Here is a 14,294-nt window from a genome sequence, read left to right as displayed (position 1 = left end):
GTGTACTGGACAGCGAGGGAGGCTGTTGTGGCTTGCAGCTGGAGACAATAGGCTGAAAAACAGCAGAGTGTGAGGTGCTGCACTTTGGTGGAACCAACCAGATCCTACACAGTGGACAGTGGGGCACTGAGGAGAGCGGTAGAACAAAGGGGGCTGGGAATACAGGTCCATCATTCATGGAAGTGGTAGCGCAGGGATGGAAAGCTTTCGGCAGATTGACCTTCATAAATCATTGTACTGAGTAGAGGAGGTGGGATGCTATCTTGAAGCTGTATAAGACAGTGGTGAGGCCTAATTTGGAGTACAACATTATGATGGGTATAGATGGGGTAAATGCAAGCAGGCTTTTTCCACTGAGGTTGGGTAGGATGATAACTAGAGATCATGGGTTAAGGGTGAAAGGTGAGAAGTTTAAGGGGAACATGAAGGGAAACTCCTTCAGTCAGAGGGTCATGAGAGTGTGGAACGAGCACCAATGGTGCACGCGAGCATGATTTCAACGATTAAGGAAAGTGTGGATAGCAGGGTATGGTCCTGGGAGTCAGCATTTTAAATGGTTTGGCACGGACTAGATGGGCCGAAGAGGGTGTTTGTTGCTGTACATTTCTATGATACTATGACTGTGTGTGCGCGCGCAGGGACGGCACTGACCCTGATCTCTCTCTGTCCTCAGGCACCTCGTGCTGGCTGGGCGCAGAGGACACGTGGCCGCGATGGATTGGCACAGCAAGCGTCTGCTGTGTGAGATAAATGTCATGGAGCGTGTCAACGACATCCGGTACACACCCATGTCTCCCCTCCCTGTCCTTCTGGGGCTGTTAACTCATGCACATCCTCCCACACCTCCCGTGCCATGCAAAGGAAGCAGCCAGACTCATCCCACTGTCGATAGGCCTATCCACGTACCAGTTTCCGTGGTATATACCGCCGTGTACCCCACAGATTGTCTGTACACCCGCATCCCAGTCTGGTGACCACAGTACCCATCTGTCTGTCAACCACAGGCACTGACTGACGTCAGACCCTCTGTGATCCACGCTGCACCCCCACCCCGGCAACCCCATGACCAGCTGCTCCCCCCACCCTTTCAACCCCATGACTAGCCGCGCTCCCCCATAACCCCAGCAACCCCATATCTAGCTGCTCCCCCCCACCCCAGCAACCCCATGACCAGCTGCTCCCCCCACCCCGGCAACCCGTTTGCCAGCTGCTCCCCCCACCCTTTCAACCCTGTGACCAGCTGCTCCCCCCCACCCTTTCAACCCCGTGACCAGCTGCTCCCCCCACCCCGGCAACCCCATGGCCAGCTGCTCCCCCCCACCCCGGCAACCCCCGTTGCCAGCTGCTCCCCCCACCCTTTCAACCCTGTGACCAGCTGCTCCCCCCACCCTTTCAACCCCGTGACCAGCTGCTCCCCCCACCCCGGCAACCCCGTGACCAGCTGCTCCCCCCACCTCGGCAACCCCATGACCAGCTGCTCCCCCCCACCCCAGCAACCCCATGGCCAGCGGCACTCCCCCCACTCCCAACCCAGTGGTGTAACCCATATCCTGTGCTCTTTTCCCTCCAGGTGGCTGCACACAGAGACGATGTATGCGGTGGCCCAGAAGAAGTGGCTGTACATTTACGATAACCAGGGTGTGGAGCTGCACTGTGTGAAGAAGTTCAACGACGTGCTGAAGATGGAATTTCTGCCCTATCACTTCCTGCTGGCCACCTGTGTGAGTGTCTGTTCCAAGCTCTCTCTTCCCCTCTCCAGGGACCTGGAGCAGAGCTGTGATCTACTGTCTTTGTTTTAAACAAAACTACCCTTCGTTATTCTCCAAATCACAGAAACATTTGCAGTGATGAGCATTAGCTGCTTTAAAGCATTCCCATCACCAGCAGATGATGCATTTTCACCCAGTGGATGGACCATTTCCACTACCCATACGATTTTCCAATCTAGGGCTATAAGATGAGGTTTACTGTTTAGTTTTACAAAAATGTTTGTTGTAACTTTGCTATTCTACAAGTGAACAATAATAACGTGAACAAAATTAAAATCTTTCCATCACTACCCAGGATGACATTTACAACGCCTCCAGTTCTCTGCATTATCAGACAATCAGCCTGGGTGGCACCCTCTCTGTCCGTCTCCAGCACCACAAACAACTATACTTACTAGCGTTAACTATCTTATGGTCTTATAGCAGCAGAATTAGGCCATTTCATCCATTGAGTCTACTCCATAATTTCATCATGGTTGATTCATTTCATCTCTCCGACGTAATCTCCTGCCTTCTCCCCGTTATCCTCTAATTCCCTAACTAATTAACGATCTGCTAACCTCTGCCTTAAATAAACCCAATGACTTGGCCTCCACAGCCGCCTATGGCGATGAATTCCAGATCTGCCACTCTCGGGCTAAAGAAATTCCTCCTCATCTTCATTCTACTCTGAGGCTGTGTTCTCTGGTCTTATACTCCCCCCACCATAGGAAACATCCACTCTATTGTGGCCTTTCAACATTTGATAGGTTTCAATGAGATTTCTTCCCACCCCCCAGTCTCTGAATTCCACAGAGTACAAGCCCACAGTCATCACACACTCCTTTCAATCCGGAATTAGTTTTTGTGAAACTCCTTTGAACCCTCTCCAATGTCATTATATCTTTTCTTAGATAAGGGGCCCAGGACTGTTCTCAGTTTAAAGTGAGGCCACACCAGTGCTTTATAAATTACACCTTTGCTTTTATTTTCTGGTTTTCTCAAAATAAATATTAACATTTCATTTGCTTTCCTCACCACAGACTTGGCCTGCAAATTAACCTTTGGAGAATCCTGCAGAAGGACTCCCAACTCTCTTTGCACTTTTATTTCTTCTCCCAAAGTTCATGACCATTCACTTCCAGACATGGTGTACCATCTGCCACTTCTTTGCCCGATCTCCTAATCTGTCTAAGTCCTCCTGTAGCCTTCTTGCTTCCTCAACACTACCTGCCGCTCCACCCATCTTCATATTATCCACAAACTTGGCCAGTACTACCTCTCCAGCATCATCTTCCAGCAGTCTAATATCTACTGTAACATCTCTTTTACACTTTATCTGAAAAAGCTTTTGGAATCCTCTTTAATATTATTGATTAGCTTACCTTTGTATTCCATCTTCTCCTTCTTTGACCTTTCTCATTGTCTTCTGTTGGTTTTTAAAAGCTTCCCAATTTTCTAACTTTTCAGTGATTTTTGCTCTATTATATGCCCTCTCTTTGGCTTTAGTGTTGGCTTTGTCAACCACGATTTCGTTATCCTGCCCTGAGAATACTTCTTCGGGGTGTATCTATCCTGCGCTTTTCGAATTGCTCCCTGAAGCTCCAGCCTTTGCTGCTGTGCTGTCATCCCTGTTAGGTTCCCTTCCAATTCCCTTTACTCCACTTGATCTCCTCCTCTCAAACTGCAGGGTGAATCCGATCATATCATGATCACGCTTCCCTAAGGCTCTCTAATCAATTCCGGTTTATGGGTAGGCCTCCGTTAGTCTCGACTGACCATGGATTTGCACCTTGGAAAGTTTCCAGGGCGCAAGCCTGGGCAAGGTTTTTTTTTATGGAAGACAGGTAGCTGCCCAAGCTGCAAGTCTCCCCTCTCCACACCACCAGTGTTGTCCAAGGGAAGGGCATTAGTCCGGTTTATACGCAATACCCAAACCAGATTAGCTGATCCCCTAGGTGGATCATGAAGTGCTCTAAAAAGCCAACTCGTAGGCATTCGACAGGTTCCCCTCTTAGAGTGATTTTCCCAATCTACCTCATGCCTATCTAAACATCTCTTAAAAGCCTCCTACGTATTTGCCTCTGCCACCATAGCAGGCAGCATATTCCAGGCATCCGCGTCTCTGAGTGAAAAAACCCTTACCCTCGCGTCGCCCTTCAACCCGTCCCGTCTCAGCTTCAGTGACTGCTCTCGGGTGTTAGACATTTCATCCCTGAGAAACAGGTGCTGTCTGCCAACTCTATCTATGCCTCTCATAATCCTGTAAATCTCTCTCAGAGAAAGCACCGAAAGTTTATCCAGCCTCTGGTGACAGCACGTGCCCTCTAAACCAGGCAGCATCCTGGTAAACCTCTTCTGCACCTTCTCCGAAGCCTCAACATCTGCTCTGCGCTAACCAGAACGCCTAACCAGACTTTTATAAAGTTGCACGTGACCTCCTGACTTTTGAACTCAGTGCCTTGTCTAATAAAAGCAAGCGTTCCGTAAGCAGCCTTAACCACTCTATCGATTGCTGTAGCCACTTTCAAGGCGCTGTGAACTTGGATCCCAAAATCCCTCTGCTCCACAACACTACTAAGGACTGACTCCTTGCTTTTTTCCCACCTCACGTTTCTGTGTTGCTCCTGACCAAGTATAAATAGGCAAGGAGCAGCTGCAATGTGAAAGTGGGCTGCAGCCTCACACACTTTGTGTACACATCGTAAATTGTCTCTTCCAGCCCACGGAAGCAGCAGGCCATCGGGAGACCTGTGCAGAACAGGAGACTCGGAGCAGAATTAGGCCACTGCCATTCCATCGTGGCTGACTTATTAATCCTCTCAATCCCACTCTCCTGGTTAACCTTTCATGCCCTGACTAATCAAGAACCGATCAACCTCTGCGTTAAATACACCCAAAGACTCGGCCTCCACAGCTGTCCATGGCAGTGAATTCCACAGATTCACCACCCTCTGGCTAAAGAAATTCCTCCTCATCTCCATTCTATTTTGAGGCTGTGCTCTCTGGTGCTTGACTCTCCCACCACAGGAAACATCCTCTCCACATCCACTCTGTCTTGGTCCTTCAATATTCAAACATTGAAGACGTCAGGACAGTGCACACAAACTGTTCCCGGGGTAGAAGCCAGGCAGCGCCTGTAAGACATAAGAGTAGAATTAGGCCATTTGGCCCGTTGAGTCTGCTCCGCCATTCAATCGGGGCTGATCCTCATTCTCCTCCTCAGACCCACGCCCCAGCCTTCTCCCCGTAACCTTTTGATCCCGTGTCCAATCAAGAACCTACCAAGCTCTGGCTTAAATACACCCAACCTCCTGGCCTCCACAGCTGCCTGTGGCATCAAATTCACCACCCTTTGTCTAAAGAAATTTCTCCACATCTCTGTTTTAGATTGTCCCTGTACCCTGAGGCTGTGCCCTCTTGTTCTTGACTCCCTCACGTCCTTTCTGCATCTACTCTGTCTAGACCTTTCAACATTTGGAAGGTTTCAATGAGATCTCCCCTCCCCTCATCCTTCTGAATTCCAGACCAGAGCCATCAAACGTTCCTCATATGACAACCCTTTCATTCCTGGAATCATCCTCGTGAACCTCCTCTGGACCCTCTCCAATGCCAGCACAACTTTTCTTAGATGAGAGGCCCAAAACTGTTCACAATACTGAAGGTGAGGCCTCACATCCCTGCTCTTGTATTCTAGACCTTTGACATGAATGCTAACATTTTAACTTTTAGGGTGTGCTACACAAGTACTCCCAAGTACTTTTGCATGTCAGTGTTTTGAATTTTCTCCCTATTTAGAAAATAGTTTACACATTAATTTCTACTACCAAAGTGCATGACCATGCATTTTCTAACATTGTATTTCACTTGCCACTCTCTTGCTCAGTCTCCTAAGTCCTTCTGCAGTTTGCCTTTTTCCCCAACACTACCTGCCCCTCCACCAATCTTTGTATCATCTGCAAACTTGGCAACAAAGCCATCTATTCCATCATCTACGAGGAAATCTGCAGATGCTGGAAATTCAAGCAACACACACGAAATGCTGGTGGAACACAGCAGGCCAGGCAGCATCTATAGAAGGGTCTCGGACCGAAACGTCGACTGCTCAATTCCACGGATGCTGCCCGACCTGCTGAGTTCATCCAGCGTGTTTGTACGTGTTGATTTGACCACAGCACCTGCAGTGTACTTTATGTTTAGCATCTATAGGAAGAAGCACTATCGATGTTTCGGGCTGAGACCCTTCGTCAGGACTAACTGAAAGGAAAGATAGTAAGAGATTTGACAGTAGTGGGGAGAGGGGGAAATGCGAAATGGTATGAGAAGACCAGATGGGGTGGGGTGAAGCTAAGAGCTGGAAAGGTGATTGGCAAAAGGGATACAGAGCTGGAGAAGGGAAAGGATCATGGGACAGGAGGCCTCGGGAGAAAGAAAGGGGGAGGGGAGCACCAGAGGGAGATGGAGACAGTGATGGGCAGAGAGAGAACAAAAAGGGGAGGGGGAACCCATGGGTGCTGCCGTCCTTGGCTCCCTGAGCAGCCCCACTCGGGGAGCCTGGTGGGTGTGATTGGTACATGCAGGGAACCCCTCCATGTGGTCAGGTTATCGTCGGGTGTCAGAGATGGAGGGACGGTGGGTCACTGTTTGGTTGCCTGTAACGCTCTGACGTGCTTTCTACCTCACGTGTCTCCACGTGTTCTGTTAACTACATTCCTTGCCGTATGTCCCTTCTCCTCTGACCTGTGTGGGTGTCTCTCCCCGCGTACAGAGTGCCCGTGGGTTCCTGCAGTATCTGGACATTTCGGTGGGGAAGGAAGTGGCGGCTACCTGTACCAAGGCCGGACGGTTGGACGTTATGGCTCAGAACCCTCACAACGCTATCATCCATCTGGGACACCCGCAGGGTAAGGACCAACCTCGAGGCTGCACCCTCTATCGCTCTCCGTCCCTTGCCCCCTCGCACAGCCCTGGTTGTCTCCCTGGGTTGGTGGGAGATGGGAAAGACTAAGAGATCTCAACAGCTGTCTCATCGTCCCTCCAGCACCAACATGAGGATACAGGAGCCAGGTGTAACACTAACCGTCTGCCTCAGCACTGGACCCCGCCACTCCAATCCTCAGTGTTCCCGATCCGTCAGGGACTCCTTGGTGCTGGACTGACGATGAGGCAGCTGTTGAGACTTGTGTACAAAGACTGGAGGACTACTTTGTCGAGTGCCTTCACTCCATCCACCACAAAATAGAGGATCTCCCAAATGTTTCAATTCCGCTTCCCATTCCTGTCCGGGCGTGCCAGGCCGTGGCCATCTCTCCTCTCCTGACGTGTCTGCCCGTGGCCGTCTCTCCTCTCCTGACGTGTCGCCCGTGACCGTCTCTCCTGTCCGGACGTGTCTGCCCGTGACCGTCTCTCCTGTCTGGACGTGTCTGCCCGTGACCGTCTCTCCTGTCCTGACGTGTCTGCCCGTGACCGTCTCTCCTGTCTGGACGTGTCTGCCCGTGACCGTCTCTCCTGTCCGGACGTGTCTGCCCGTGACCGTCTCTCCTGTCCGGACGTGTCTGCCCGTGACCGTCTCTCCTGTCCGGACGTGTCTGCCCGTGACCGTCTCTCCTGTCCGGACGTGTCTGCCCGCGACCGTCTCTCCTCTCCTGACGTGTCTACCCGCGACCGTCTCTCCTCTCCTGACGTGTCTGCCCGTGATCGTCTCTCCTCTCCTGACGTGTCTGCCCGTGATCGTCTCTCCTCTCCTGACGTGTCTGCCCGTGACCGTCTCTCCTGTCTGGACGTGTCTGCCCGTGACCGTCTCTCCTGTCTGGACGTGTCTGCCCGTGACCATCTCTCCTGTCTGGACGTGTCTGCCCGTGACCGTCTCTCCTGCCACGATGAAGCTCAGGCTGGAGGAGCAACACTTCATCTGGGTTGTGTCCAACCTGATGCCGTGAACATCAATTTCTACCCCTACCCCCAATCCCATCCGACATTTTCCATTCCCACCTGACTCCCCGCCTGCTTCCCTTTCTCCATGGTCCATGTCCTATCCTCTCAGCTTCCTTCTTCAGCCCCTATCACTTCTCAGCCTCTTACTTCTCCCCCGCCCCCACCACCTTCTGGTTTCTACTGCTCACCCTCCCTCCCTCCACCACCTTATTCTGGCTTTTCCCCGTTTCTTCACGGTCCCTAAGGGTCTCGTCCCCTAATGTCGACTGTTTATTCCCCCTGCCTGGCCTGCTGAGTTTCTCCAGCATTTTGTGTGTTATTGTTACGGGGGTTCGGACTGGCAGAGGGAACAGGTTTAACGGTGTGTGGGAGGAGGGATTCTGACACGCGTGCCGTGGAAAATCACGATGTGGGCCCAGGGCCCTCCTACGCTCCGACTCTGACTGTATGGTCGTCTCCTGCAGGTACAGTGACGCTGTGGAGCCCGAGTGTGAAGGAGCCACTGGTGAAGGTGCTGTGTCACCGAGGCGCTGTGCGAGCCATCGCCGTCGACAAGACTGGCACGTAAGCAGAAATGGCACTGGGTGCCTGGCGACGGTGGGTGGGGGCAGTTAATGGGCGCTCTGGTAGTGTAGTGGTTACCACCGGGCTGTTACAGCTGGCGCATTGCAGTTTAGAGTTCCTTTCAAGGTCTTCTCCACGGTCCAGTGCCAGTGTGTAGGTTAATTGTGCAGCGATTAGGTTAGGTTTAACTGCGATTGTTGGGAGGGTGCGATGGTGTTTGGGTCGAAGGGCGTATTCCGCACCATACCGCTAAGTAATAGCAGGGGTGGTTGGTGTGAAGTGCGGCCCGTAGGTGTGAGTGTTAACGGGCACGCGGGTGCCAGGCTAGATCGCTCTCAGAACTGGGTGTAGGCACCAGCAATGACCTGGTCTTCGTTGGGCACGTTCCTCTGGGTATTATACTGGGCACTGTAGATTCCACGGGGTGTTACACTGGGCACGGTGGCTGTGGGATGTTGCATGGGAAATTCCCTGCCTGGTAAACCTGGCACTGGATGTTACTCTGGGTCCTGTGTGTTGTTGTGGGCATTTGCTGACCCCTTCCCTCGCTCTGTGTCAGGTACATGGCCACTTCGGGGCTGGACCAGAAGCTCAACATCTTCGACCTCCGCACCTACCAACCACTTCACTCGTACCTGCTGCCGACGGGGGCCAGTCACCTCACCTTCAGTCAGCGCAGCCTGCTGGGCCTTGCCTGTGGCAACACCGTGCACGTGAGTTCCCATTGGACAGGGTGGGAAGGGAACGAATCGAACCTGTCTCCGTCAATTCGACTTTCTGCTGTTGAAAATGGAGCTGGTCCCGGCGGGATCCGGAGATCCCCTCCCATACCGTTGTGCTCCCTGTACCTCGCCTTGGGCCCACCCTTCCCATGCTCCTCACCACGTCAACGCGTCCCTGATGTACCAGGACTTAGTGCTGTTGGAGCTCCCCACAGCAGCCCGATGGTGTGGCAACCAGGGTGGGTTTCAGCAGACGTCTGAGGGATCTCTCACTGTGTCCCCCCTCTTGTGCCACTCAGCCCGAGGGCTGCCCAAAGATATGATCAGAGTTCTTTGTCACAGATACATCGAAACACACTGTGAATCGTTTCGTTTGCACAGCTCGAGGATGTTGTGGGGGTAGCCCGTAGTGTTACCACGATTCTGGTGCCAGCATTGCATCGTCGCCCGCAGCTCACTAACCCGTGGCATGGAACGTGGGAGGAAACCGGAGCACCAGGAGGAAAAACACACGGTCACAGGGATAACACACACATTATAGACAGGGGGAGAGGGGGTATTGAACCCAGACCAGTGTCTGTGTAGAACACACGGTCACAGGGATAACACACACATTATAGACGGGGGAGAGGGGGTATTGAACCCAGACCAGTGTCTGTGTAGAACACACGGTCACAGGGATAACATACACACACATTATAGACGGGGGAGAGGGGGTATTGAACCCAGACCAGTGTCTGTGTAGAACACACGGTCACAGGGATAACACACACATTATAGACGGGGGAGAGGGGGTATTGAACCCAGACCAGTGTCTGTGTAGAACACATGGTCACAGGGATAACATACACACACATTATAGACGGGGGAGAGGGGTATTGAACCCAGACCAGTGTCTGTGTAGAACACACGGTCACAGGGATAACACACACATTATAGACGGGAGAGGGGGTATTGAACCCAGACCAGTGTCTGTGTAGAACACACGGTCACAGGGATAACACACACATTATAGACGGGGGAGAGGGGGTATTGAACCCAGACCAGTGTCTGTGTAGAACACACAGTCACAGGGATAACATACACATTATAGACGGGGGAGAGGGGTATTGAACCCAGACCAGTGTCTGTGTAGAACACACGGTCACACGGATAACATACACACACATTATAGACGGGAGAGAGGGGTATTGAACCCAGACCAGCGTCTGTGTAGAACACACGGTCACAGGGATAACATACACACACATTATAGACGGGAGAGAGGGGTATTGAACCCAGACCAGCGTCTGTGTAGAACACACGGTCACAGGGATAACATACACACACATTATAGACGGGAGAGAGGGGTATTGAACCCAGACCAGTGTCTCTGTAGAACACACGGTCACAGGGATAACATACACACACATTATAGATGGGGGAGAGGGGGTATTGAACCCAGACCAGTGTCTGTGTAGAACACACGGTCACAGGGATAACATACACATTATAGACGGGGGAGAGGGGTATTGAACCCAGACCAGCGTCTGTGTAGAACACACGGTCACAGGGATAACATACACACACATTATAGATGGGGGAGAGGGGGTATTGAACCCAGACCAGTGTCTGTGTAGAACACACGGTCACAGGGATAACATACACACACATTATAGACGGGAGAGAGGGGTATTGAACCCAGACCAGTGTCTGTGTAGAACACACGGTCACAGGGATAACATACACACACATTATAGACGGGAGAGAGGGGTATTGAACCCAGACCAGCGTCTGTGTAGAACACACGGTCACAGGGATAACATACACACACATTATAGATGGGGGAGAGGGGGTATTGAACCCAGACCAGTGTCTGTGTAGAACACACGGTCACAGGGATAACATACACACACATTATAGACGGGAGAGAGGGGTATTGAACCCAGACCAGTGTCTGTGTAGAACACACGGTCACAGGGATAACACACACATTATAGACGGGGAGTGGGGGTATTGAACCCTGACCAGTGTCTCTGTAAAACATTACACTAACTGTAACATTACAATGATTCCCCATGAATCTGTCTCGTTTAGGTTAGACACTGCTGCATTGGGGAAAAGACTGTGTCCCTGCACCTTATCCACAAACCCTGCACACATGGGCACCACAGTGACGTAGCGTTTAGCGAGATGCTACTACAGCTCTGGGCATTGATGTTCAGAGTTCAATTCCAGAGGAGTCTGTAGTTCTCCCCATGATCACGTGGGTTTCTCTGGAGTCTGTACGTTCTCCCCGTGATCACGTGGGTTTCTCTGGAGTCTGTACGTTCTCCCCGTGATCACGTGGGTTTCTCTGGAGTCTGTACGTTCTCCCCGTGATCACGTGGGTTTCTCTGGAGTCTGTACGTTCTCCCCGTGATCACGTGGGTTTCTCTGGAGTCTGTACGTTCTCCCCGTGATCACGTGGGTTTCTCTGGAGTCTGTACGTTCTCCCCGTGATCACGTGGGTTTCTCTGGAGTCTGTACGTTCTCCCCGTGATCACGTGGGTTTCTCTGGAGTCTGTACGTTCTCCCCGTGATCACGTGGGTTTCTCTGGAGTCTGTACGTTCTCCCCATGATCACGTGGGTATCTCTGGAGTCTGTAGTTCTCCCCATGATCACGTGGGTTTCTCTGGAGTCTGTACGTTGTCCCACTGATCACGTGGGTTTCTCTGGAGTCTGTACGTTCTCCTCGTGGTTTCCTCGAGGGTGCTCTGGTTTTCTCCCACAGTCCAGAGATGTACAGTTAGTAGGCTAATTGGTCATTATAAATTGTTCTGTTCCACACTAACAAAAATGATGTCCTGTATACCTCTGCTGATGGGATTACAAGCATCACTGTTGCCTTCCTCCTTTCCCCTGCCCGGTCTGCTCTTTACTCTGAGTGGGAGACGACACACACAGTCCTGCTCCTTTATCTCTTCTCCTTGCCCCTACGAGTCACACCTCAGCCCTCTCTTCTCCTCCCCCCCTCCCCCCTCCCCAAATAGCGGTCAGCGGCACACTATTACAGCTCGGTCCGGGGGAGTTCGGAGCTCTATCCCAGTGCCGTATGTAAGGAATTTGTACGATCATTCCTGTGATCATGTGGTTTTCCTCTCACAGTCCAAAGATGTACCAGTTAGTTGGTCAACGTAAATTGTCCTGTGATAGACTCGGGTTAAACCGGGGGGTATCAGGGGTTGCTGGGCAACACAACTCGGAAGAGCTTGTTCTGCACTGTATCGAGTCCAAGCAGTGTAAAGTAAGCACACAGTGTGGTGGGTTAGCTGCACGTCACTGGTACAACTGGCAGCTCTGTGTCTCTCTGAGCCCCTGTCGCCCGCAGGTTTACAAAGTAAGCACACAGTGTGGTGGGTTAGCTGCACGTCACTGGTACAACTGGCAGCTCTGTGCCTCTCTGAGCCCCTGTCGCCCGCAGGTTTACAAAGTAAGCACACAGTGTGGTGGGTTAGCTGCACGTCACTGGTACAACTGGCTGCTCTGTGCCTCTCTGAGCCCCTGTCGCCCGCAGGTTTACAAAGTAAGCACACAGTGTGGTGGGTTAGCTGCACGTCACTGGTACAACTGGCAGCTCTGTGCCTCTCTGAGCCCCCGTCGCCCGCAGGTTTACAAAGTAAGCACACAGTGTGGTGGGTTAGCTGCACGTCACTGGTGCAACTGGCTGCTCTGTGCCTCTCTGAGCCCCCGTCGCCCGCAGGTTTACAAAGTAAGCACACAGTGTGGTGGGTTAGCTGCACGTCACTGGTACAACTGGCTGCTCTGTGCCTCTCTGAGCCCCCGTCGCCCGCAGGTTTACAAAGTAAGCACACAGTGTGGTGGGTTAGCTGCACGTCACTGGTACAACTGGCTGCTCTGTGCCTCTCTGAGCCCCCGTCGCCCGCAGGTTTACAAAGTAAGCACACAGTGTGGTGGGTTAGCTGCACGTCACTGGTACAACTGGCTGCTCTGTGCCTCTCTGAGCCCCCGTCGCCCGCAGGTTTACAAAGTAAGCACACAGTGTGGTGGGTTAGCTGCACGTCACTGGTACAACTGGCTGCTCTGTGCCTCTCTGAGCCCCCGTCGCCCGCAGGTTTACAAAGTAAGCACACAGTGTGGTGGGTTAGCTGCACGTCACTGGTACAACTGGCTGCTCTGTGCCTCTCTGAGCCCCCGTCGCCCGCAGGTTTACAAAGTAAGCACACAGTGTGGTGGGTTAGCTGCACGTCACTGGTACAACTGGCTGCTCTGTGCCTCTCTGAGCCCCCGTCGCCCGCAGGTTTACAAAGTAAGCACACAGTGTGGTGGGTTAGCTGCACGTCACTGGTACAACTGGCTGCTCTGTGCCTCTCTGAGCCCCCGTCGCCCGCAGGTTTACAAAGTAAGCACACAGTGTGGTGGGTTAGCTGCACGTCACTGGTACAACTGGCTGCTCTGTGCCTCTCTGAGCCCCCGTCGCCCGCAGGTTTACAAAGTAAGCACACAGTGTGGTGGGTTAGCTGCACGTCACTGGTACAACTGGCTGCTCTGTGCCTCTCTGAGCCCCCGTCGCCCGCAGGTTTACAAAGTAAGCACACAGTGTGGTGGGTTAGCTGCACGTCACTGGTGCAACTGGCTGCTCTGTGCCTCTCTGAGCCCCTGTCGCCCGCAGGTTTACAAAGTAAGCACACAGTGTGGTGGGTTAGCTGCACGTCACTAGTGCAACTGGCAGCTCTGTGCCTCTCTGAGCCCCTGTCGCCCGCAGGTTTACAAAGACATTCAGAACGTGGCCGTGAGGAGCCCCTACCTGAGCCACCCGGTCCGGCAGGCAGTGCACGGGCTGCAGTTCTGCCCCTACGAGGACGTGCTGGGTGTGGGCCACGGACTCGGTTTCACCAGTGTGTTGGTACCAGGTGAGTGGAGTCCATCCTGGGGCAGTGCTGACGTCCGTTGGCTGGGTGGGGGTGGGGGCACTGAGAAACTCCATATCCAGCACCTCAGTTTCTGTCACTTCCAACGGGATCCTCCCACAGGGCCCTCCCCTTATCCATGCATCTGCATATCGGAGAGCTTTTTAAATGCACCCAAATGTATCGACCCGTGCTGCCGTGTACACCCAGCACAAAACCTCCCTCTGACATCCTCACAATCACCTTAAAACTGTGCCCCTCTTATTGGCCGTTTCAGCCCTGGCTGTCCGTCACCTCTCAGCCTCTTTCACTCCAAAGAGAAAATCAGAATCAGGCTGGCAGATCTTGTGAGATCTGTTGTCATATGGTAATAGTACATTGCAATACATTATAAAAATAACCTAACTTGCAGTAAATATAGATAAGAATGAATTCA

At 52.4% G+C, this 14,294-nt stretch overlaps 1 protein-coding gene across 2 annotated transcripts in view; it reads left to right on the top strand.

The window, feature by feature from the left end:
- The window catches only part of wdr46 (WD repeat domain 46), an 82,317-nt gene that overhangs the window by 51,053 nt on the left and 16,970 nt on the right, over positions 1-14,294 (top strand). For both annotated transcript variants that reach the window (XM_073034872.1, XM_073034878.1), the window contains exons 7-12: positions 674-778; positions 1,571-1,721; positions 6,517-6,652; positions 8,147-8,246; positions 8,806-8,959; positions 13,714-13,861. In XM_073034872.1, the coding sequence (XP_072890973.1) occupies positions 674-778; positions 1,571-1,721; positions 6,517-6,652; positions 8,147-8,246; positions 8,806-8,959; positions 13,714-13,861 (794 nt within the window). The remainder of the gene's footprint in view (positions 1-673; positions 779-1,570; positions 1,722-6,516; positions 6,653-8,146; positions 8,247-8,805; positions 8,960-13,713; positions 13,862-14,294) is intronic.

Source organism: Hemitrygon akajei, chromosome 2, assembly GCF_048418815.1.
Source record: "Hemitrygon akajei chromosome 2, sHemAka1.3, whole genome shotgun sequence".
Classification (NCBI taxonomy): domain Eukaryota; kingdom Metazoa; phylum Chordata; class Chondrichthyes; order Myliobatiformes; family Dasyatidae; genus Hemitrygon; species Hemitrygon akajei.
Note: the sequence above shows the minus strand (reverse complement) of the source record. Positions and strands in the feature narration are given on the sequence as shown.